Consider the following 27746-nt stretch of genomic DNA (forward strand, 5'->3'; position numbering starts at 1 on the left):
AACTCTGATTTCGATTTTAAAAGCGTTTTGGCTCTCGGTTTCAACATGAATTATACTCTAAATCTATCTTAGAAAATTTTTGAATATGCAATTTAACTGGAAACATAAGAACAAGTTCGAATTTCATGAAGAACGATTTATTTGACTTTTTAAAGTTGAACTTTGACTTCGAAATTTGTAATCAATAAGAAAAATTGAAGCTTGAAAATTTGCAGTGAGCTTAAGTAGGATATTCCTAACAAAACAGCTTCTTTACATTTTTGAAATTCATTAAGAATTCAATTTATTTGAAAAATGAGCAAGAACAGGGAACAACGACTGATTTCCTGTATTTTGATTTTAATTTTCGAATTGCAGAAGTGTATAGCTTTAGATGTCGTTTACTTGAGGCTTAATAAAGCTGATGGGATCGATTTGTCTACAATGTAGGGTGATTTGGACTGGTAACAAATTTGGGACAGCGATTACAATCAGAAAAGTTAATTTAATAAACCGATTAGATAAATTCAACTACTCTGTACGATTAATACTGCTTATGCAATGTTTTTTGAGATATAAAAAAATTAAATACAGCGTGATGCTACGTGAATCAGATTCTGTGACTAAATCCACTTATACAATTTTATTATTTTTTTATTTTTTTATTTTTTTTATTTTTTTATAATGATATTAATAATTAATAATTATAATTATATTAATAATAATTAAATTTCTATTTCTAATAATATTGATAATAGAATCAATAATAATAATAATAATATCAATATTATCTTTATCAAATATATAAAGTAAAAAAAATGATTTTAATAATATTATTGATAATAATAATTGTATTATTTTCTAATAACTAAGATATTGATAATGATAATAATTTATAATAACAATAATTCTTAATAATATTATCTAATAACAAATAATAATAATAATACTAATTTTAATGTTAATATTAATATACATATTAATAATAATGAATGTAATAATAAGAACATGTCAATTATATTATAATTTGTAATTCTATATATATATATATATATATATATATATATATATATATATATATATATATATATGAATTTTTATATATTTATTGATATTTATTCACTGTATTCAAATATATCCTTATATATATATATATATATATATATATATATATATATATATATATATATATATATATATATATATATATATATATATATATATATATACATATATGTATTATATTTAGTCTCATTAATTATTAAATATAACTATAATAATAATACTTCTTAATATTATAAATAATAATTATATTATTAATAATAATAATATCTATAAGTTTAATAACAATAACATTATTAGTAATAATGATAATATTATAATAATTTAATTTTTGACACTTCAAATCGATATATATTACCACTAATACTTCTTTTAGTAATGAGAGTAATATTATTGTTGTATTAATTTTTAATATATTAATATTACATGTTATCATTTATAATTTATATTATATAATAACTTATATTGGATAGTAATATATATATATATATATATATATATATATATATATATATATATATATATATATATATATATATATATATATATATATATATATATATATATATATATATATATATATATATATATATAATAAATATTAATAGAAATATAATATCATGTATCTTATTTTACAAATTTATTTCTAATGGTTAAATTATATTTTATAATTTCAAGTTAATATACATATAATTACATTTATATATACATATTTATTTACAAAAAATTGTTCGTGAATCGTCGGGAATAGTCAAGGGTTAAATGCTTTCATGAAATAGTTCAAAAATTCTAAAATTCAATCTAATAGACTTTGCTTATCATGTTGAAACCATATAAAGATTAAGTTTAAATTTGGTCGGAAATTTCCGGGTCGTCACAAACAACGTCAAAAACCTTCATCATGAAGGATTACAAAACAATAGACCAAATGAAATAGCCATCAACAGGCAATACATGGATGTTAACTAACAGTGAACAAACAACAGAAAAGCTACTGATTTTATAAATTTCAATGAGGTATTCTTCTCAATATTTATGCAACTTTTACTCTTAAATGTATATTATTATAATATTTAATTCAATTCCAATTAACCCAAAGACCTCTATAGAAAGGTTGGAGTTTCACAAGCAATTACTTAAAATGAGTACAATAATATCAAAAGGCCATTGACCAAGCGGTATCTATCATATTGTGGGTTTGAATCTGTGGTAAATTACTTGTAACTGGATTTGTTTGCCATTATTAAAAATGGTTACAATACTATCCAGTCAGGTTATGCAATGTTACGTCCAATAAAAAATACTTCATTTTCTAGCAACATACCTGCTACACTTTTATAATTACTACAAGCTTCAATAATTAACACTAGTTTTTCTTTGATAGGCTGGCTGACACAGTTTTGAAAATTGGATTATTGAGTTCGCGTGGAGGGACCAATGATATTTTTTACTTACTATTTTGATGGATGCACCGATCATGTACATGTCTGTACAACTATTTATGCACATAGTACAACTACATAATGAATGATGTGAGTGGATTATCAAAATAGTGAGTGGCAATATTATGGAACCTATGTGACAAGATTTTTTTCTCCCAACGTACACAAAAATTACCAAGAGGGCATATATCTTGCTTGTCAAAATTCTTCAAATCTGTTGATTTTAAAAAGACACCACCACTTTCATTTAACCTGATTATAGCTAACGATCAGAACGAGACCACTCTCGCCGATGACGGAGATCCCACGCGTCGCCAAGAACCACCGTCGTAGGTGACTTTTCCTGGTCAATTTACATGCTTTTCCGGCCAATTTCCGGCGAGTGAACAATCACAGACCTCATCCCTGGCCCAAGAACGTTTCTTCGCATAGGAAATTACCACCCTTTACTTTACCACAATTCTCCCGCCGGCCGCCGCCTCTTGTAACCGGAAATTTAACTTTTCGGCCGGTTACGTTTCTCTCTCTCGATTTATCTTTGTGTCAATTGCTTGCTGATTCCTGCATATACATATATATATTAGGAGTAAACCCTTATCTATATACTCATATATTTATATCATATTTATATTGATATTACTGTTATACTTGCATTCCATTTTAAAATCTATATTAGCTATAACATACATCTATTTCTATTTATCTTCTGTTTTTAATATTTTAAGTAACAATAAATACTTATTTAACAGTCATATTTTAGCTTTTACTTAGGTCATCTTTTGGTGTATAGGTTAATATAGATCTTACGCATACTTATGGTCAATTGAGGTCATGTCCTCCTAGTTCAGGGGTGGGTAGGCTTAGAGGGGTTAGAGGCGGTAGTAGGGTAGCCACCCTTGGTAAGATTAGAGTGGGTAGTTGGAATATAGGAACCTTGACGGGCAAGAGGATTAAGCTCGTTGATACCTTTATCAAGAGTAATGTAGACATAGGGTGTGTTCGAGAGACTAGATGGAAGGGTGAAGGGGCGGTAGATATTAAGGACTATAGGTTATGGAACTCGGGTTCTAGGATAGCACGGAATGGGGTAGGTATCTTTTTGGGAAATTGACATAAGGATAACGTTGTTGACGTGGGTAGGTTTAGCGATAGGATTATGTCGGTTAGTCTAATTATTAAGGAGGAAACTTTCACGGTCATTAGCGTGTACGCACCTCATGCGGGTTTAAGTGATGCGAAAAAGAAGAGTTTTTGGGAATTGTTAGATGAGGTAGTGAGGGGGTGCCCAGCGGATCATCGACTAATTATAGGGGATGATCTGAATGGACACATGTGACGACCCGGGAATTTCCGACTAAATTTAAACTTAATCTTTATATGATTTCGATACGATAAGCAAAGTATGTAATGTTGAGTCTGGAAAAATTTTGAAACGATGTTCATATATTCAATTGACCTTCGACCATTCCCGACGATTCACGAACCATTATATAAATGAATATGATTATATATATATGAAAGTATATATAATAATTTGAAATTATAAAATATAATTTAAACATTAGAATTAAATAAGTAATAAGATACAAAATAATTAAGTGTAATATAAAACGAATCTATATATAAATATATTTGGTTTCTATGTATAAATATTATTATAATTATATTGTAATATATATATATACAGTGTATAATTATTCAATTATATATTATATAAATAGGAACAATAATATAATCGATAAATTATTATATTAATATATTAAATGTAATTACAAATTAACAATATAGTCGTTATACTGAGAATATTATTACTACTTTCATTGCTATTATATTAATATTAAAATCAGTATTATTAATATTATATTAGATATGAAGTTTGATTTATATAAATGGTTATAGTATTATTATTACTAATATTATTATTGTCATTAATAAAATTAGTATTATTATAATTAATATTAATATTAATAACATGATTGTTATAAATATGATAATTGTCATTATCATTAATAATAATATTATTATTACTATTATAAATTATTATTATTATTATTATTATCATTATTATTAATATTATTATTAAATTATTAATATTAGAAATATTATTATTACTGTTACAATTATTAATGAATAAGATTAATTATATATATATAAATACAAATACATAAATACATATAATTCATAAATACAGATAAATATAGAAAAAGACAGATAGATATAGATATATACAAATATTAAAAACTAATAATATAAATACAGATATTGTTACGCGATATTGATCTGATTCTTATATCCATTATTTTTTTCTTCTTTCTTCTGTTAAGCCTGTGATTGATTGTCGAATACCAGCACAAACCAACAATTAACATTACTGCTCCAAAAGTGAATTAATATTCTCATTATAGATATATACTGATTGTATCTGCAGTCATTAAAAAAAAAGAAACCAGATATCAAATAAACCGAACCATCTATCCCTGTTCTTCAACTTTTTAGCCATAACCCGATTATTAATCATTTTTCAAAATCTATTAATGCATAATTATCAGGAATCATCCAGTGAAGCTCTCTGTAAATTTCTAAACTTTAATTTTTCATATTGATAATTAATTGTCGAGTCAAAGTTTCATTCAAAAAGTCAACATAATTTGTTCATCATGAAATTCGTAAATTCTTTGATGTTTTGAATTAAATTAATGACCCAGAAAGTTCATATGAACAAATTAGAACATATTTCATGTTATAAATTTTGTCTAAAACCTTCTAAAATTTCAAAATGGAATCAAGCTGTGGACGTGTTCTTCAGAGTCTGAATAGAAGGGTTATTTTTTTTAATTTTTTTCTGTTATCGATTAATTAAATCAATCTTTAAATGTTTTTATATAAATTATAAATCCTAAAACTAATTGTTAACTCGTTGAGTAATAAATTTCGGAGTTTAGTCGATTTGAGATTGGGATTTGAGTTTTCGTTTGCTTTCACGAATCTATTTTCCAGCTATCCTATTTTAATCTCTTTTGTTTTTGATTCTGTTAATTTAGAATCACTATTACAAGTTATTATCATTCAAGTCTTGAAACTGAATCAAACAGTTATTTAACGATTGGGTATCGGTTGATTTATAAATGGGGAAGATGAAGGAATAGGTAATTAGCCCGGTTATATAGGTTCTGTTTGTGATATTAATCAAAAAACCCAAACGGATCAGGTGGCTTGGGGTGTTTGCTGGGTTTCGAGAAGTCATGGGTTCGAGTCCTGATAGTGCTCCAAATGAACATATATTTTATAGCAATATCCTCCCAATATGTAAATTATTTAGTTGTAATTGTTCTATTTTAAGTTGTAATCGTTTATATTAAATAAGTGCGAAGACAAAAGGCGAAAACGATGATTTGAAGACAAAAACGTCCAAAAAGCTCAAATGTACAAGATACAATCCAAGTGGTTCAACTTATTGATAAGAAACGTCTAAAAATGACAAAAGTACAAGTTGTGAAACGCAAAGTACAAGATATTAAATTATACGAAAAGGCGTTCGAAAATCCGAAACCGGTACCCGAGCCAACTATCAACGCCCGACGCAATGGACCAAAAATTACAAGTCTACTATGCACAAGAATATAATATAATATATAAATAATTATATTAATTATTTATATTTTATATTTATATATAAATTATGTCGACAAGCAAGGTTCCAAAATTGTGTGAGCTGGATTTTCAAACTTCGCGACTCGCGGAGTTTGCAGGCTTAAAATACCGCAACTCGCGAAGCTGCAAAAATCAGAAATGCCTATAAAAGGCCATGCATTCTGCCGAGTTTAAAACACATAAAAAAATAATAATACTCTGTAATAAATAAATATAATATATATATATATATATATATATATATATATATATATATATATATATATATATATATATATATATATAGTATAGGGTAGTTTTATATTAGTTAGTTTGGGTTATGTAACGGTTATTTACGGGTTTTTAAGCCGGAACTCTGTCCGTGTAACACTACGCATTAAATAATCAATGTAAGTTATGTTCTCCCTTTTTAAATTAATGTCTCGTAACTAAGTTGTTATTATGCTTATTTGAACCGAAGTAATCATGATGTTGAGCTAAAAATATCTAAAATTGGGTAATTGGGCTTTGTACCATAATTGAGGTTTGGACAAAAGAACGATACTTGTGGAAATTAGACTATGGGCTATTAATGGGCTTTATATTTGTTTAACTAAATGATAGTTTGTTAATTTTAATATAAAGATTTACAATTGGACATCCCTATAAATAACCATATACACTCAATCAGACACGTTGGGCGGGATATTTATATGTACGAATAATCGTTCATTTAACCGGACACGGGAATGAATTAATAGTCTATGGAATTATTAAAACAGGGGTGAAATTATGTACAAGGACACTTGGCGTAATTGTTAACAAAGTATTAAACCTTGGATTACACGCAGTCGATATCCTGGTGTAATTATTAAACAAAGTATTAAAACCTTGTTACAGTTTAAGTCCCCAATTAGTTGGAATATTTGACTTCGGATATAAGGATAATTTGACGAGGACACTCGCACTTTATATTTATGACTGATTGACTGTTATGGACAAAACCAGACGGGCATATTAAATAATCCAGGACAAAGAACAATTAACCCATGGGAATAAACTAAAAATCAACACGTCAAACATCATGATTACGGAAGTTTAAATAAGCATAATATATTTTATTTCATATTTCCTCGTACTTTTATTTATTGTCATTTTAATTATTGTTATTTATTTTATATTGTTAGTTAAATATCGTCATTTACTTTACGCTTCGCTTAAAATATAAAATCGACAAACCGGTCATTAAACGGTAAAACCCCCTTTTATATATTATTAATATAATATATTTTGTACGAATATAATTGTTTAAAATATAGTGTGAAATAAGCCAGCTCCCTGTGGAATGAACCGGACTTACTAAAAACTACACTACTCTACGATTAGGTACACTGCCTATAGTGTTGTAGCAAGGTTTAGGTATATCCCATTTGTAAATAAATAATTAAAACTTGTCATATTTTGTGTAAAATTGTATCGTATTTAATAGTTTTTCCTAGTAAAATATATAGCTATTTCATATACACCTCGCATAACATCAAGTATTTTGGCGCCGCTACCGGGGAATCAGCGAAACGCTATATTTTTAATTTATTTTTGTATAAATATATTTATATATATTTTTAGAAAAACAATATAAAAAAAACGTTTTGCAAACTCCGCGACTCGCGGAGAATTACTGGTACGTGGAACCGCGACTCGCGGAGCCGTCCTGACCAGCCTGACCAGAAACCCTATTTCACATTAATTACGAAATATTATTAATTATTATTATTTATAAACCCTATTTAATTTATTATTATTAATATTTAGTTTTAGTTTTTAAATTAATTTGTATTTTGTATTTTAATTAGTTTTATTATAAATAAAAATTAATACTTTTATAAAATAATAAAGATAAAAATAATATTTTTATAAAAATTGTACTTTTTACAACTTTAAGTTTATTTTTATTTTTTTTTTGTTTATTTTTATTTGTTTTTAGCATAATATTGTATTTTTATTGTTCGTAGCTAGTTTTAAATTTAGTATTTTGCCGTAGCTTATTTTTATTTCTAGATTTTTAGGCTTTGCCGTAAAATCCCTTAAGTACTTTTTCTTTAGATTAAGATTTAGACGCTTTAGGACTTAGAAATTTTCTCTATTTCTTCTCTAAAATTTCAAAACGAAAAATTATTTTAAGCGGTTAAATTGATAGACATCCAAATTTTCTGGTTCATAGTAATAGTTGGATTTGTTAGTGGCTAAGTTGTGAGCTTCCGATTTAAAGGGTTCTGGCTCCCTGCTGCATCTATTGGCTATTCGAAACGTGGGCAAAAGCAGAAAAGTTTATTAATTTGATAACTTATATAATTTATTTTATTTTATTTTATAACTAATAGGATAATTAGTAAATGCACCACATTGTAGCTAAAATTTGGTAATAAACGCATTATGGAAAATCTCGAAAATATCTTAGAAACTCTTTATGACATCCGAAATCAATTTCATCAATACTCTCAAACAGGTGTTGATGACAATTCATTCGGTCAATCTTAGATCACGAATGACGAAACAATAACTGGTTGTGAAATATGTGGAGATTATCACTCAACATGGGAATGTTATTATTACGTTCCTATGGAAAATTATGCACCCATGGAACCTGAATGGAACGATTATGAGGAATACAATTCTAATTGGGATTATTCACAAGAATATATCCAAACTCAACAACCAGAAGACGAGGAAAATTATGTGCCTGAAAATTCTTTAGATTATATGAAAATCAAACTCGAAGAACTTGATGCTCAAAATGAACAAATGAGAGAGTTTGTAAATCGGCAAGCTGAAACCCTATCAGATTACACACCTGTTGATCTGAGGAGTATTGTGCAAGAAAATTTTATATCATCGAATTTTGATGAATTCGAGAGCTCCGAAATCACCAACTATCCCGATGATACTTTTTATTCAGGTTTACCAATTTCACAACATATCGACACATTAGCCTCTACCGACGAAATCATCGACCAATCAATGAATGAAGAAGAAGTAAGGGTGACAAATTGGTACTCTTGGAAAAACGATAACGTTGAAAATTTTACCCCCGAGACCAAAATAGTGGGACCGATAAGTACCGTTAATGAAGAAGAATCTACTTCGATCCCGAAATTCACCATTACACAACCTTCCAACCCAATATTCTCAATAGACGAGTCATCTACCGAAGATGAACTACGAGCTGTAATAGATAATGACACCTCGGATTTCACCCAATCGGGTAATAGAGGTGAAAACTTTGATCACGAGAATAAAAGGAAGGAAATATTAGGAATTGTCCACCCTATAGAAATAAGTATGTCGGTGTATATCGATCCATTTGACCAAGAACCAGAAAAGAGACATATCCATTTACTAAAAGCTACACTTAAAAAAGAATTAGGTAGTGACGATCGGGTGGGTCTAAACTTTAAACCCATTGATATAATATATACCACCCGAGATGTAAATAACTGGCTCACTATTTTAATTCGTGGAACTTATTCTACCGACTTCACATGTCGTCAGCTAAGTGTGGGGAAGTCTAACCCCACTTAACGTTAAATTAGGGGTTCGGGTTAGTGCATAACTCGTTAATAAAAATGCATGATTAGGGTAAAAGACGCTTTTTCAAATATTAGTAAACAGTTCAGAAAAGCAGCTGTTTTTGAAAAAAAGCATGTGTGATAAAACAAGAAGGAATGAACGATGAGGCGCGACATCTATCATTCGACGAGCTTTGTAATTACAAATTGGGTATTTTCAATCACTTTTCTACACTAATCACCCTCATGAATTTATAATTAGAGTCTGGTTTCATGCAAATGAGGACATTGCATGATCTCAAGTGTGGGGAAGGGTTATAAATTCTCTCAGGTTTATACTTGGTTTATTTGCCAAATTTTATGAAAATTTGAAAAATTTTCAGCTAAATGAATTTAAAATCATGTTTATATATATTTATGAACGGTGAAAATTAGGTATTAATACCGAAATTATCGTTACCTCGGAAAGGACATAAATTGAGAAACACCCTAAAATGATTGAATTCATTTAAAATGGAATAAAGGAGAATAAAAAGGCAAAGAAAGAAACTAAGTGTGGGGAGAATGTACCAAGTTATTCAATTAAAAACTATCTATCACATGTTTCTGTAAAGTTATTGCAGGTACTTTTGTTTTGGACGATTTTAATCAGTTTTACCCGATTTACTGTAATATATTTGAAAGAAAAGATGGATCTACACGATGAATCAATTCCATCATTAAAAGGAAGTAAAGTCTTCCGAAAAAGACACGCGCTTCTTGATTTAGGTCAAGAAGTTGTCGTCCAGACCAGCTGTAGGTTGACGAAAAATCTAGAAAAGTCATCTCTAAAATCAGCAGGAAATCCACGGACCTCAGCATCAAACAGGGTCGCCAAGTGGTCAGACTTATCCTAACCATGAGAGGATCTGTCTCGTAAAATGGGGAGGGCGCAGTGCAAATTAGCTTGATAAGACTAATTAATCAGACCCCCAGAAAGGATAATCTCCTTAAAGATTAAAAATCAGCTTTTAAGCCTGATATTACTCAATCCTTGAGATTGACCTTAAAGATTGAGAATTACAAACTTATGGAATTCGATGATATCTAAACTCGAGCTTGAACTAGAAAATATTTTGATCAAAATTACAAACCGATTTGTTTTCTGAAAACCTATTTTCAATGCGTTCATTACCATTGAACGTAAAATCCTAGGAATTCACCTGGAATTCATTAGGTCACCTGAACCAAATCAGGTGTCAACCGTAAGAACGGTGGTTGCATAGCATGGTCGAAGACAGGACCTTGTGCCAGACCGAAAAATTATAAGGGTGAGATGTACTATTGCTTCTACAAAGGATAGTACTAGCATCCGACATGATATAGACCATAATCAAATGCATGTCATTAGACATTGCCTTAACAGTTTCTTGTTCGTCGCTTTCCTTTACAACCGGACGGTAGTTTGCCGAAAGGTAATATACGGGACAAGTAAACTGGACGTGTTGCTTTCCTAATACAAGGTTAGCAAGTGGGTAACACAAAACTATAAGTTTTGAGCTAGAATTTTTAAATCTGAAACCCACAAAACCCACAAAAACATTTTGCAAACACCGGTGAAGGGTTATTCCGGAAAACTTATCTAGGGTAAAAGCTAGATTGAATTTTCAAAAGATCAAATGTTTTCATAAAGATCCAATTTCCTTAAGGATCTACATTTTCATAGTCATGTGAGACTGTAAACCGCCTTTCAAATGTGCACTTTGCTTTGGAAACCGAAAGAAAATCGGCTATTTGATTGCAAGTGTCGTTGACCTAAACCCGAGGCAACTGTGGATGCACACCCACCTTTAACCATGGTTCTATCATTACTATCATTATTTATACCGCCATATCAAAATCACTAATGTACAAAGTGTGAAGAATAAAGAAGTGATTCGTGTGATGTATTATATTATTTCAAGTTATGTATTGCTTGAGGACAAGCAACGTTCAAGTGTGGGGATATTTGATAGTGCTCCAAATGAACATATATTTTGTAGCAATATCCTCCCAATATGTAAATTATTTAGTTGTAATTGTTCTATTTTAAGTTGTAATCGTTTATATTAAATAAGTGCGAAGACAAAAGGAGAAAACGACGATTTGAAGACAAAAACGTCCAAAAAGCTCAAATGTACAAGATACAATCCAAGTGGTTCAACTTGTTGATAAGAAACGTCTAAAAATGACAAAAGTACAAGTTGCGGAACGCAAAGTACAAGATATTAAATTATATGAAAAGGCGTTCGAAAATTCGGAACCGGTACCCGAGCCAACTATCAACGCCCGACGCAATGGACCAAAAATTACAAGTCTACTATGCACAAGAATATAATATAATATATAAATAATTATATTAATTATTTATATTTTATATTTATATATAAATTATGTCGACAAGCAAGGTTCCAAAATTGTGTGAGCTGGATTTTCAAACTCCGCGACTCGCGGAGTTTGCAGGCTTAAAATGCCGCAACTCGCGGAGCTGCAAAAATCAGAAATGCCTATAAAAGGCCATGCATTCTGCCGAGTTTAAAACACATAAAAAAATAATAATAATACTCTGTAATAAATAATAAATAAATATATATATATATATATAATATATATATATATATATATATATATATATATATATATATATATATATATATATAGTATAGGGTAGTTTTATATTAGTTAGTTTGGGTTATGTAACGGTTATTTACGGGTTTTTAAGCCGGAACTCTGTCCGTATAACACTACGCGTTAAATAATCAATGTAAGTTATGTTCTCCCTTTTTAAATTAATGTCTCGTAACTAAGTTGTTATTATGCTTATTTGAATCGAAGTAATCATGATGTTGGGCTAAAAATATCTAAAATTGAGTAATTGGGCTTTGTACCATAATTGGGGTTTGGACAAAAGAACGACACTTGTGGAAATTAGACTATGGGCTATTAATGGGCTTTATATTTGTTTAACTAAATGATAGTTTGTTAATTTTAATATAAAGATTTACAATTGGACGTCCCTATAAATAACCATATACACTCGATCGGACAAGACGGGCGGGATATTTATATGTACGAATAATCGTTCATTTAACCGGACACGGGAATGGATTAATAGTCTATGGAATTATTAAAACAGGGGTGAAATTATGTACAAGGACACTTGGCGTAATTGTTAACAAAGTATTAAACCTTGGATTACACGCAGTTGATATTCTGGTGTAATTATTAAACAAAGTATTAAAACCTTGTTACAGTTTAAGTCCCCAATTAGTTGGAATATTTGACTTCGGATATAAGGATAATTTGACGAGGACACTCGCACTTTATATTTATGACTGATGGACTGTTATGGACAAAACCAGACGGGCATATTAAATAATCCAGGACAAAGAACAATTAACCCATGGGAATAAACTAAAAATCAACACGTCAAACATCATGATTACGGAAGTTTAAATAAGCATAATATATTTTATTTCATATTTCCTTGTACTTTTATTTATTGTCATTTTAATTATTGTTATTTATTTTATATTGTTAGTTAAATATCGTCATTTACTTTACGCTTCGCTTAAAATATAAAATCGACAAACCGGTCATTAAACGGTAAAACCCCCTTTTATATATTATTAATAAAATATATTTTGTACGAATATAATTTTTTAAAATATAGTGTGAAATAAGTCAGCTCCCTGTGAAACGAACCGGACTTACTAAAAACTACACTACTCTACGATTAGGTACACTGCCTATAGTGTTGTAGCAAGGTTTAGGTATATCCCATTTGTAAATAAATAATTAAAACTTGTCATATTTTATGTAAAATTGTATCGTATTTAATAGTTTTTCCTAGTAAAATATATAGCTATTTCATATACACCTCGCATAACATCAAGTCCCGTTTGGTGCATTTCTTTTTTAGGGTATACCTTCCCTACTCATTTCCATTATTATTATTATTATTATTATTATTATTATTATTATTATTATTATTATTATTATTATTATTATGATTGTTATTGTTCTTAGTAGTATTAATTAGTATTGTTAAAATTGATATTATTACTAGTATTATTATCATTACTTAGTATTATTGATATTATTATTACTAATATTACATATGTATTATTGTTATTATAATTATGATCATTATTATTATTATTATTATTATCATTAGTATGAACATAATACAATTTATCATATAAATATTATTATTAGTATCATTTTATAAAATTGTTAGTATTATTATTATTACTATCAACAAAAGTATTAGTAATAAAACCATTACTGACGTTATCATTTATTATTAGTATTATGATTATAGACACAACTATGGATATTATTATTATTATTATTATTATTATTATTATTATTATTATTATTATTATTATTATTATTATGATTACTAACTTATTATTCTAAGTGCTATTATTATAATTATGATTAGGATTATTATTATTTTTGTTAATATAAAAGTAATACAAGTTATAATTAGTTTCACTAATATTAGTATTAATATCATTTTCGTAATTATTTCTATTACTACTATTATTAATATAAGTATTATTTTTTTTCCTTTTACAATATCGTTATTATTATTAGTATTATCATTATCAAGAAAGTTATTATTATTAGTAAATCATTATTTTCAAAACTATCATTTCTGTTACAGATATATATTTTGACCTAACATATATATTGTATTAATAGTTTATATACCTATATATAAAACCTATTAACATTAATTACATGAATACTTATATATAACAAACCAATGAATTTTAGATATAATACTAACCATATATATATATATATATATATATATATATATATATATATATATATATATATATATATATATATATATATATATATAAATAGATATTAATCATTTTAAATATATATATACAACATAAATATATATAACTATATAAGTAATAACCATTTTTCAATATATATATATATATATATATATATATATATATATATATATATAAGTTAAATAAATAATATATAAAGATATAGTATGTGAAATTGTTCGAGTACGGTTATATGTATTGATGAATATACAAATGATATAGGTTCGTGAATCCGAGGCCAACCCTGCATTGTTCAATATAGTCATATGTATTTTTACTATAAAATACATTAGGTGAGTTTCATTTACCTTTTTACCCTTTATATTTTTGGGCTGAGAATACATGCGGAATTTTTATAAATGTTTTACTTAATAGACACAAGTAATCGAAACTACATTATATGGTTGAATGATCGAAGCCGAATATGCCCATTTTTAGCTTGGTAGCCTAAGAATTTGGGAACAGACCCCCAAATTGACGCGAATCCTAAAGATAGATCTATCGGGCCCAACAAGCCCCATTCTGGAATTTAGAATGCTTTAGTACTTCGAAATTATCATGTCCGATGGGTATCCTGGAATGATGGGGATATTCTATATGCATCTTGTTAAGGTCGGTTACCAGGTGTTCAATCCATATGAATGATTTTTGTCTCTATGCTTGGGACGTATATTTATGAGAAATGAAAAATGAAAATCTTGTGGTCTATTAAAATGATGGAAATGATTATTTATGTTAAACTAATGAACTCACCAACCTTTTGGTTGACACTTGAAAGCATGTTTATTCTCAGGTATGAAAGAAATCTTCCACTGTGCATTTGCTCATATTAGAGATGTTACTTGGATTTATTCATGACATATTTCAAAAGACTTTGCATTCGAGTCGTCGAGTTAATCAAGATTATTACTAAGTCAATTATAGTTGGATATATTATGAAATGGTATGCATGCCGTCAACTTTTGATGTAATGAAAGTTTGTCTTTTAAAAACGAATGCAATGTTTGTAAAATGTATCATATAGAGGTCAAGTACCTCGCGATGTAACCAAATGTAATGTATTCGTCCAGATGGATTAGGACGGGTCATTATAGGTGGTATCAAAGCGGTGGTCTTAGCGAACCAGGTCTTCCATTAGTGTGTCTAACTGATAGTTGTTTAGATGCATTAGTGAGTCTGGACTTCGAGCGTGTCTGTATGTCAAAAGTTATGCTTATCATTTCGTGTCGAAAATTACCTGCTTATCATTCTTAGTCTAGACACATCTTACTGCATTGATTGCATGAATAGTGTGTGGACAAATTCATATCTTAGCGTATCTGCTAATCCATATCTTAGCGTATCTATTACTGTAGACTTTATCTGACACGTTTCCTTAATTCTCTCCGTAATTTACGGGATCTTCTGTACTATGTATAGGTATTCTATGTAAATAGAATATCATCCGATATCCGAAAATCATTTCATATCGAAAAATCCTTTATTCAATCGTACGAAATGGAACTCGTCACTAGTTCAATTCCCTCAGATTCCGATATGGAGTTTCACTCAAGCTCCGAAAGCAGTGTGACCGGAATGGATCAACCAATTAGCCATCATCTATTCTGAATGAATTGGGGATGAGTTCGTAGTCTACTAAATCATTGGAGACAAGAAGAAGTTGATCCCTTTCATCCACCATATTGCCCTCTTGGCGAAGAACCTGAAGCACTTACCGGTGAACCTATCCGAAACACCATTTTCTGCCTCATTTCCAGAATATCTCGTCACGATTATATACTATACTAAATTCTAGATCTTATTTATCCGCTCATTCGAACCGACAATCACCCAGGTGTAATAAAAGAAGTCAACGAGCTTCGCGCTCGGGTAGTAATTTTGGAGAATATGGTGCAAAGGTTACAAGCACCAACAACAGCACTGGCAGCAACAGTACCACCAGCAACAACACCAACAGTGCCATCACCACCACCAACAACAACATCCGCATCCCACACCTCAACATCACAATCTGTACCTCGAGCATCAACATCGTACTTACCATAGATACCAAAGAGTACTAATAAGAATCAACGACGAAGTATTGATTCATAACTTCATTGGAGAACTATTAGGCGGCTATTATGTAATCTCTAAAGTCTTAGAGATTATTTATTTTAGCTCAAACCAAAAAGCAAATGAGATTAATATCATATTAACTCATAAATCCATAATTACATCTGAAGAAAATATACATGTATATATGTTTTCATAAGGATTGTAATTAAAAAATTTTTTGTACAAACTGGTAATGGTGAAAATATTTTAACGGGTAGGTAATACCCGAGGAATATTTAGATTTCACATTAATATGTCACAGTGTACATTCTTCGAAGCTGATTCAACAGTCATTTACTATCCTACTTACAACCACCGATATACGTATCCGTTCACCGCAGAATAACCATTTTCATCCAATTTCATATTTGGATTTTGATTTACCAGAATCCAACAAGTGGCATAATGAAGAAAACATTGGACAAAATAAAATTTGTTAGAAACAAACAAATTAACTATGAGAAATTTTGTTAAGAATCCACGCTAACTGTTCCTAGCTAACCGTTCCTGGCTAACTGATTATATTTTATTTATAGCAATTTAATTATCGCAATTTATTTATCGCAATTTAAATTCTCGCAATTTTATTTATCGTCATTTAATTTCTGTTATTTATTTTACGCACTTTAAATATCAGGACACGTATACAAGGTTTTGACATATCATATCAACGCATCTATATATATTATTTGGAATAACCATAGACACTCTATATGCAGTAATGATAGAGTTAGCTATACAGGGTTGAGATTGATTCTATAATAATATATATACTTTGAGTTATGATCGAGTCTGAGACATGTACACGGGTCACGATACGTATTAAATAATTCGAATATTATATATTAAACTATATATGAATTATTGGACTGCTAACTGTGGACTACCAACATTGGACAATTAAAATGAATTAAAATATTGATTATAACATATGAAACTAAACATTTCTTCAAGTTTGCCACTTGATTTCATCTCAAACCTCACTTGTATCTTGACGATTACAATATGCGTTCAAACTTTTATGATTCTTGAAAACACCTCAATCGAGAGAATGAACCAACCGCACTTCATCTACGGAAGAAAAGATTTATGCATATAGTTATGCACCTGAAAAAAAACTCTCGGAAACTGAGTAAACGTTTAACACGTAGCTGTGCTAATTCCTTTAGCGTTATTATTACCCAAAATAACTTTGAAGTTCTTCTTCAAAATAGCCAATTTTGTCACAGCTCCAGCAAGACAACTTCGACTTTTCACTCAAAACAACCTTATTATAACCTTGATATATATGCGTGTTCATTTATTGTTACCGGGGAACCTTTTATATTCCACCATCTTACCATCAGTGTTTAATCATCTAAAAATACAATTCACTGAAACCACCTTGGATCGATAACCGATGATTCAGTAATCATAGCATTAAATGCAGACGAAACAGTAAAAAAAAAATTGTAGATGGCCTAAATGGCCAAGAGTTTGATGATAAAGAATGGAGTGTTGGGAACGCTCGGTAGAAAATTTGGTACTGAAAAACAGATTAAGTTCACCATGAAGGAGATCAAGGACAAATACAAGGATCATACCATATATTCAAAGAATCCAGGTATTTCTGGATCCGATGAAACCTTCAACGAATATCTTGCTCCGTACTCATGTTAAAATCTTGCGGAAAATCTTTCTTCATCAACCATCGAACTTAGAAATTCCAAAATATCATCATAAATATCTTCGATATTTCTGAAGATATTTTCATAAATATTCTCGTCCGAAATTATTTATCTCTTCGTGCTATCTATATTAAATCATAAAGGAAACTACTTTAGTTTCTAAATTTCTTTAAAATTCGAGTTTGAATTATGAATGATTTTGAAGTAGTGTTGGAAATTGATGCATGAGTTAGTATAATATAATGACACTTGATCAATGTGATTATATTACAGTAAGTCATGCTGAGTTTCTAATGAAACGTGATGATTCACAGACCATAACGTCATCATGTGCCATGTTACACGACTCTTACATTCTAGTTAACCTCTTAACATATCAAGAACATAATTACTTGATAGTTCTATCTTTCCCGGATATTCCAGTAATTTGACAAATCAAACCGTGCGATTACGTTCCTTCTTGTTTAGAACATTAAGTTCATTCGAAACTCCATACCCACAAATTCTGAACTATTACTTAATGTGCTTAATGGAAAGAAGAGAAAACACAGCATAAAACTTCGAAGTGTAAATGAAGGTATAAATCACAGCAAATAGGAGAAAACATTAACTGTGAATGATAATGATTATAGGAGACAGAAGCAGCGACATCGAAATATAAGAGAAAATATAAAGCCCAATAAAAACACGTAGGTTACAAACCGTGGATATTAATACGAATAGCAATATAAAGACACGGTATAATTAAGAATAGTATCACCCCAAGGTAATAGTAGAAGTAAACAGATTTTTCTGGTGGAAGATTGAAAAGAAGGATGACAGAAATGATAATTAGGAAAAATATTAAGGATTAGAACCGGATTAAACATTTTCACAATCTTTTGGAAGTATGAACTAAGAAAGAAAGTATAGGAATGGTGAGAATAATGGAACGGAAGAGTTTAATTTATAATGGAAATATCGAACAGAGTAATCGAGGCAAATCACCGTATTTAATTATAGAGATCCTAATTCCCTTAAATCCCGAAGAATCATATCTTATAGATTTCGAAGATTTTCTTTAATCCCTTGAATTCCGGAAATCAACCTTGACTACGTCACTGGTTAAAACAAACTGTAGTGACCCGACCAAATCATGTTTGACGACGCCGACTAATTAGGTCCCGTTACGTGGTCATAAGTCTTTAACATGACGTTTGACCAAAATATGTCACATTCATTTCATAAGTAAAAGGATGTTTCAAGTTTACAAATGTAGTTCAAAAGACTAGTTACATTACAATGTTTAACGTACGAATGAAACCCTTGCGACACAATTTAAAGTAGTCAAAAGACGCTCCAACTATGCATGTATACTTGACATCCAAGCAAGTATCAAAAAGAGTGCGGAAGCATGTATCAAGTAGCGTTCAAGGACCTGAGAAAACATATAGAAAACTATCAATGAAAACGTTGGTGAAATCATAGGTGTTTTAGTAAATGTTGCATTTGAACCACAAGATTTAATATAATATGATTATCAAAATCATTTGCATTCCAAAGTTGTTATCTGTTTCGCGGGCACCCAATTATCAAACTTAACTATTTTGCACCCTTTGCGTAGTGTTAGAACATACACTAGACCCAAAAATATATTTCATCCGCTAACGGTAGCGAACCGTCCGAATGAGGCTCGTCAAGCCCATGTGATCACATAATATAAGTTCACGTTTACACCTTGCAAGTGTAACTAATGATAATTGAATTGAGGATTTTCGTTCAAACCCGTACGTGGAATGTTCGTTTTCGTACTTGTGTTCAAGTGTAAAAGTATGATACGTATATGTTTCTCATCCCATAGTTTAAAGCATAAAAGTTGTTTGAAAGGTGGGACTATGATCTCACCTTGAGTGCACGTATGAAAAGTACTTCACAAAGTAACGTGTGCGATGGATAATGCTAGTCTTGACCTAAACAAATAGGTCGTATCAATAACGGTAAACACGATAGGTCAAAGATGTTCAATTAGTCATATGGCTCGTTACGACTCGATTATGTAGCATGTGAATCAAATTGTCAAGTTTCATGCAAGATACAAGTATAGAAACAAGTTAGGAAGGTTGCATAATCATTTGGTTAAGTTTGAACAAAAGTCAAACTTTGGTCGGTCAAAGTCAACACGTTCGGGTCGGGTCCCGAACTATTTTTCTGAGGTTTTTATTCATATATAAACATGTTAGAACAAGTCTCATGTGAATCGGAGGTCCATAGGGTGCCAAACATTTTTCATATAATTGACATGTAGGTCAGAACCTGAACACGGCTTAGGGCACGCCGCGACCCAGTATTGCCGCGCCGCGACAATACACGGGAGCTGGTACCTGGTCAGTCTCAAATGTCCAAGTCTCAATTCAAAACACTTTCAAGCATAACTCGCAAACCGCTAATACTTAGAACTCGTATTTTATATCGTTAGAAAGGTAATTTGACAAAGAACACAACTAAATACATTTCACCAACCAAAAACATTATTTGTAACAATCGGCTTTCCAAAGTAAATGATCAATTAATGCACACATTTAATACTCAAATTTGATAAGTGCACATTTATGATTCGGGCATTTAATGCATACATACAACACGCTGTTTTGTAGGTAATCGAGCATACAATACAACTAACTACTTACTAACAATAGTTCATGGCATTCAATGCATCAAATATTCATTTCAAGCTTATCAATCCCTAACCCAAATTCACCAAAATCACTAATCAAGTTTATGGAGTTTTCTCAAGCAACCTACACATGAAATTGAAGCTAGTGATGTTAGGAACACATTTAATACATGCATTTATGACATTTAACATCATTCAAACAACCAAATCACCAAATCAAACACACCAAAGTTTATGTTCATGCTAGTTACTTCAAACAACAAAATCGAACATATAAATCATATATTCATGTTAGACTTGAGCCATAGACACTAATTAACAACTTTATAAGTTAAAAACATCAAGAACACAAAATCTAGTGATTTTAGAAAGTTACCCAAATGTAATGAAATCGGTATGGAATCGAAGAGGAAGATGAGAGGATTCCGAATATGCAATTTGTTTAGATGGATGCTTGCTCGATTTGATTTGGATGATGAATCCTTGAAGTGGTGTTTGAGAGATTTGGTGAAAGTATTAGAGAAAAAGGAAAAAGAAAAGGAATTAATGAATGGATGAGAGTGAAGGGTTGACTAGTTGACCAAGTCACCTCTTTGCTCTCTTGGCAACAATGGTCCCTCTAGTTCGGTTGCGGGTGCGTGAATTACCTAAACGAGATGTTTTAAAACGCGTATTAACGAGGGATGTCATAATCATATAACGGACTTTAAATAGTTAAACGGAAAAGTAAACGGAAAAAGGCGGGATGTTACATTACCTACTCCTTAAAAGAAATTTCGTCCCGAAATTTAAGTAGGCGTAGTAGTCGTTATTTCTTCCTCGAAATCTTGGTTTCCGGAACTGGGAATAGATGAGGGTATTTCCTTTGCATTTGATCTTGTCTTTCCCAAGTAAACTCGGGTCCCCTTTTGGCGTTCCAACAGACTTTAACAATCGGAATTTGGCTTTGTTTCAACGTCTTGACGGAGGTGTCCACAATTTCAACCGGTTCTTCCACAAAATGAAGTTTGTCATCAATGGTAAGTTCCTCGAGAGGGATGACGATATCGGGCTCGGCAAGACACTTTTTCAAGTTAGATACATGGAAGGTAGGATGAACGGAGCTCAATTGAGGCGGAAGATCTAAACGATAAGCAACGGTTCCAATACGCTCCAAGATTTCGAAAGGACCAATATACCGCTGATTTAACTTCCCGCGTTTTCCAAAACCGATTACACCTTTCCAAGGTGCGACTTTTAACATTACTCGGTCACCGACTTGAAATTCGAGGTCGTTGCGTCTTTTGTCGGCGTAGCACTTTTGACGATTCCGGGCCGTCCGAAGCCTATCTCGGATTTGTACGATCTTCTCGGTGGTTTCGTGAATGAGTTCGGCCCAACAAAGAGGAGAACGGCATTTTCGGCCATATAACGCTTCAAAAGGTGCGGCTTTAATACTCGCGTGATAACTATTGTTGTAAGAGAACTCGGCGAGAGGTAAGTGCTTGTCCCAAGCTTTTCCAAAATCAACCACACAAGCCCGTAACATGTCCTCTAAGGTTTGAATTGTGCGTTCGCTTTGTCCATCGGTTTGGGGATGATATGCAGTGCTCATGTCTAAACGCGTTCCCAACGCTTCTTGCAAGGTACGCCAAAATCTAGAAACAAAACGGCCATCTCGGTCGGAGATAATCGATAAAGGTACACCGTGTCGGGCTACGATCTCCTTGATGTAAAGTTGTGCAAGTTTCTCCATTTTGTCGATTTCTTTCATAGCGAGAAAGTGTGCGGATTTGGTGAGACGGTCAACAATAACCCAAATGGTATCATAACCGCCTGTTGTCTTTGGTAACTTGGTGATGAAGTCCATCGTTATTCTTTCCCACTTTCATTGCGGAATTTCGGGTTGTTGAAGTAACCCGGACGGTCTTTGGTGTTCGGCTTTGACTTTGGAACATTTCAAACACTTGGCAACATAAGTAGCTACGTCCCTTTTGATGTTCGGCCACCAATATTGTTCTTTAAGGTCGTGGTACATCTTATTGGCACTGGGGTGAATCGAGTATCGTGACTTATGGGATTCATCTAAAATAAGACTTCGTAGGTCCCCATAACTAGGCACCCAAATCCTTCCGGTGAAATATCGGAGTCCGGTTTCCTTAGTTTCGAATCGAGAGACGAGAATGTTCAAGAGATCGTGTGAAACGTTTTCATCCTTGAGAGCCTCATCTTGGGCTACCCGAATTTGGCTATTAAGGTTGGTGTGGATGGTGATGTTTAAATCTAGGACACGAAGAGGCACCGCTCTTTCTTTTCGACTTAAGGCATCCGCTACTACATTTGCCTTCCCGGGATGGTAACGAAGCTCGCAATCGTAATCGTTTAAGGTTTCAATCCACCTTCGTTGTCTCATGTTTAGTTGATTTTGATCGAAGATGTGTTGGAGACTTTTGTGATCGGTAAAGATAGTACTCTTGGTTCCATAAAGATAGTGTCTCCACATTTTAAGTGCAAAGACAACGGCTCCGAGTTCGAGATCATGCGTCGTGTAGTTTCGTTCATGAATTTTGAGTTGTCGAGAAGCATAAGCAATGACTTTCGTTCGTTGCATCAATACACACCCAAAACCATGTTTCGAGGCATCTCAATATACAACAAAGTCATCATTGCCTTCGGGAAGTGACAAGATAGGAGCGGTGGTTAGCTTCGTTTTCAAGATTTGGAATGCGGATTCATGTTCGGTTGCCCAAACGAATTTCTTTCCCTTGTGAGTCAAAGCGGTTAGAGGACGAGCAACCAAAGAGAAATCTTTGATGAATCTACGATAGTATCCGGCTAGGCCCAAGAATTTACGAATGTGAGTAGGAGTAGTAGGAGTCTCCCATTTACTAATGGCTTCGATTTTCGATGGATCGACTTTAATACCTTGGTCACATACAACATGACCAAGAAATTGAACTTCCTTCAACCAAAATTCACACTTGGAGAATTTGGCATAGATTCGTTCTTGTCTTAAAAGTTCAAGCACAAGTCAGAGGTGTTCCTCGTGTTCTTCTTCGCTTTTAGAATAAACCAAAATATCATCGATGAACACGATAATGAATTTGTCAGGATACGATTTGCACACGCGGTTCATAAGATCCATGAACACCGCCGGTGCATTAGTGAGACCAAATGGCATGATAAGGAATTCATAACTACCATAACGAGTTCGGAAAGCGGTTTTGGAGACATCTTCCCCCTTAACCCTTAATTGATGATAACCCGAGCGGAGATCGATTTTCAAATATACACAAGACCCTTGTAGTTGATCAAAGAGGTCATCGATGCGAGGAAGAGGATATCGGTTCTTAACCATCAATTTGTTTAGTTCACGATAATCAATGCACATTCGTAGGGATCCGTCTTTCTTTTTAACAAACAAAATCGGAGCGCCCCAAGGTGAATGGCTAGGTTGGATAAAACCACGATCAAGTAGTTCTTGGATTTGACTTTGCAATTCTTGCATTTCGGATGGAGCGAGTCTATATGGTGCACGTGCTACGGGTGCGGCTCTCGGGATAAGATCGATTTGTAATTCAACCGATCGATGAGGTGGAAGACCCGGCAATTCGTCGGGAAATACATCGGAATAGTCACTAACAATTTGCACATCATCGATGTGCTTCTCATCGGACTCGACTTTCTTAACGTGAGCAAGGATCGCAAAACAACCCTTACGGAGTAGTTTTCTAACTTTAATGCATGAAACGAGGTTGAGTTCGGTGCAACTCTTATCGCCATAGACGATCAAAGGTTCACCATTCTCGATAGGAATTCGGATTGCGTTAAGATCACAAAGGATGTGAGATTTCGTTTTGGCTAGCCAATTCATACCGATTATTACATCGAACCTTCCTAGTTCCATGGGTATCAAGTCAATTTCAAACTCATTACCCAAAATGTTTAACGTATACCCCCGGTAATATGTGTCGGCACTCAATAGTTTTCCGTTGGCCACTTCAATGGTATAAGTGGTATCTAGTGGAAGTGGTGGAGTGCTAAAAGAATGAGTCAAAGTCTTGGATACAAAACTCTTATCGGCACCCGAATCGAATAAACAAGTAACATAAGTGTTGTTGAGGAGAAACGTACCCGTGACTAATTCATTGTCATCTCGGGCTTCCTCGGTGTTGATGTTGAAAGCTCGTCCGCGTGTGTTGGTGTTGGCTTTCTTCTTCGGACATGCATTTCTAAAATGACCTGTTTGGCCACATTCATAACAAGTACCCAGTTTTGGTGCATTGGGCACCTTTTGAGCGACGGGGGAGGCACTTCTACAATCGTTGGCCACATGACCACCCCTTTGGCACCGGTGGCAAAATAGATTGCTACATTCACCATAGTGGTGTTTGTGGCATTTGTTACAAAAGGGTTTATTTCCGCCATAACTTTTCTTCGCGTCGGAGGTGAAAGGCTTTTTGGTGAAGTTGTTGTTGTAGTTGTTGCTTTATTGGGGGGCTTCCCATTTTCTTTTGTTGCCGCCCGATTTATCCTCGGCCTTAGGTGCCGGAACTACGATTTCGTCAACCGTTTCGATCAATTGGCGGGCCATGTTCAAAGCTTGTTATAGGTTAGCGGGTTTGGATGACATCACTCCTTGTTTGATGCTCTTTGGAAGACCATCCATATAGAGTTAAACCTTTTGAGATTCAGGGTTCACGAGGTTGGGACACATCAAGGATAGCTCGACGTATCGTTGATTGTAGGCCTTGAGATCGTTTTCGACCGCCTTTAAAGTTCTTAGCTCTTGTTCGAGCTTTCGGGTTTCTTCACGAGGGAAAAATTCGACGATCATCCTTTCTCTCAAATCAGCCCAAGAGAGGGCGTGAGCTTCATCGGTACCCACCGATTGTACATACGTGTTCTACCACGTGAGGGCGATATCGACAAAGGTGTGGGTGGAATATTTGACTTTATCTTGGTCCCGACAACCGCTTATGCTAAAAACGGCTTCCGTTTGTTCGAACCATCGAGTGAGCACAACCGGTCCTCCGGTTCCATCAAAAGTGTGAGGTTTACACCCCATGAAGGCTTTGTAGGAGCACCCTTCACTTGAGTTACCGGCCCCTTGATTGTTGTTGTGGTTGTTGTTATTGTTGGAGGAGTGATCGGCCATGGCCGCTTCCACGGCGGTGGCTATCATTCGTTGTAGTGCTTGTTCGAGAGTCTCATGGCGTGGCACACGACGAGGAGGCATTGTTCCTTCAAAACACAAGAATACCGTTGATTAGTATTCTTAATAATACTAACCATGATATGGAATAAGGATAGAGAAAAATTTTCCTTGACTCGCCGTAAATTCTTTATGTCATAATGTCGGAATGTTCGTATGAGTCACCGTAATATAATCCCGGAAATTATATTACCCTAATTCATATGTGCATTCGACACTAATTCATATAGTCAAGGTGGCGCGTCAATTAAATCAAGTAACGTGAGATTAAGATTGAATAAGAATTAGATATGATAGACGAGTTCGAGTATAATGCACAAGTAGTCAAGTAATTCCTACTTCAAGTCTATATGCCGGTTGTAGTCTAGACTCACCAATGTACCCTATGACTCGGGGTCGACACCAATGAACTCTAAATCCCTACAACCAACGCTCTGATACCATCTGTAGCGACCCGACCAAATCATGTTTGACGGCGCCGACTACTTAGGTCCCGTTACGTGTTCATAAGTCTTTAACATGACGTTTGACCAAAATATGTCGCATTCATTTCATAAGTAAAAGGATGTTTCAAGTTTACAAATGTAGTTCAAAAGACTAGTTACATTACAATGTTTAACGTACGAATGAAACCCTTGCGACACAATTTAAAGTAGTCAAAAGACGCTCCAACTATGCATGTATACTCGACATCCAAGCAAGTATCAAAAAGAGTGCGGAAGCATGTATCAAGTAGCGTTCAAGGACCTGAGAAAACATATAGAAAACTGTCAACGAAAACGTTGGTGAAATCATAGGTGTTTTAGTAAACGTTGCATTTGAACCACAAGATTTAATATAATATGATTATCAAAATCATTTGCATTCCAAAGTTGTTATCTGTTTCGCGGGCACCCAATTATCAAACTTAACTATTTTGCACCCTTTGCGTAGTGTTAGAACATACACTAGACCCGAAAATATATTTCATCCGCTAACGGTAGCGAACCGTCCGAATGAGGCTCGTCAAGCCCATGTGATCACATAATATAAGTTCACGTTTACACCCTGCAAGTGTAACTAATGATAATTGAATTGAGGATTTTCGTTCAAACCCGTACGTGGAATGTTCGTTTTCGTACTTGTGGTCAAGTGTAAAAGTATGATACGTATATGTTTCTCATCCCATAGTTTAAAGCATAAAAGTTGTTTGAAAGGTGGGACTATGATCTCACCTTGAGTGCACGTATGAAAAGTACTTCACAAAGTAACGTGTGCGATGGATAATGCTAGTCTTGACCTAAACAAATAGGTCGTATCAATAACGGTAAACACGATAGGTCAAAGATGTTCAATTAGTCCTATGGCTCGTTACGACTCGATTATGTAGCATGTGAATCAAATTGTCAAGTTTCATGCAAGATACAAGTATAGAAACAAGTTAGGAAGGTTGCATAATCATTTGGTTAAGTTTGAACAAAAGTCAAACTTTGGTCGGTCAAAGTCAACACGTTCGGGTCGGGTCCCGAACTATTTTTCTGAGGTTTTTATTCATATATAAACATGTTAGAACAAGTCTCATGTGAATCGGAGGTCCATA

At 32.7% G+C, this 27746-nt stretch overlaps 1 protein-coding gene across 1 annotated transcript in view; it reads left to right on the forward strand.

Moving 5' to 3' along the window:
* Nucleotides 1-2564: 2564 nt before the first annotated feature.
* Nucleotides 2565-27746, forward strand: part of LOC139854303 (uncharacterized) — a 48470-nt gene continuing 23288 nt past the window's right edge. The window contains exons 1-4 of the mRNA XM_071843615.1: nucleotides 2565-2573; nucleotides 3274-3533; nucleotides 3624-3815; nucleotides 5692-5744. Coding sequence (XP_071699716.1) covers nucleotides 2565-2573; nucleotides 3274-3533; nucleotides 3624-3815; nucleotides 5692-5744 — 514 coding nt within the window. The remainder of the gene's footprint in view (nucleotides 2574-3273; nucleotides 3534-3623; nucleotides 3816-5691; nucleotides 5745-27746) is intronic.

Source organism: Rutidosis leptorrhynchoides, chromosome 6 (assembly GCF_046630445.1).
Source record: "Rutidosis leptorrhynchoides isolate AG116_Rl617_1_P2 chromosome 6, CSIRO_AGI_Rlap_v1, whole genome shotgun sequence".
Taxonomy (NCBI): domain Eukaryota; kingdom Viridiplantae; phylum Streptophyta; class Magnoliopsida; order Asterales; family Asteraceae; genus Rutidosis; species Rutidosis leptorrhynchoides.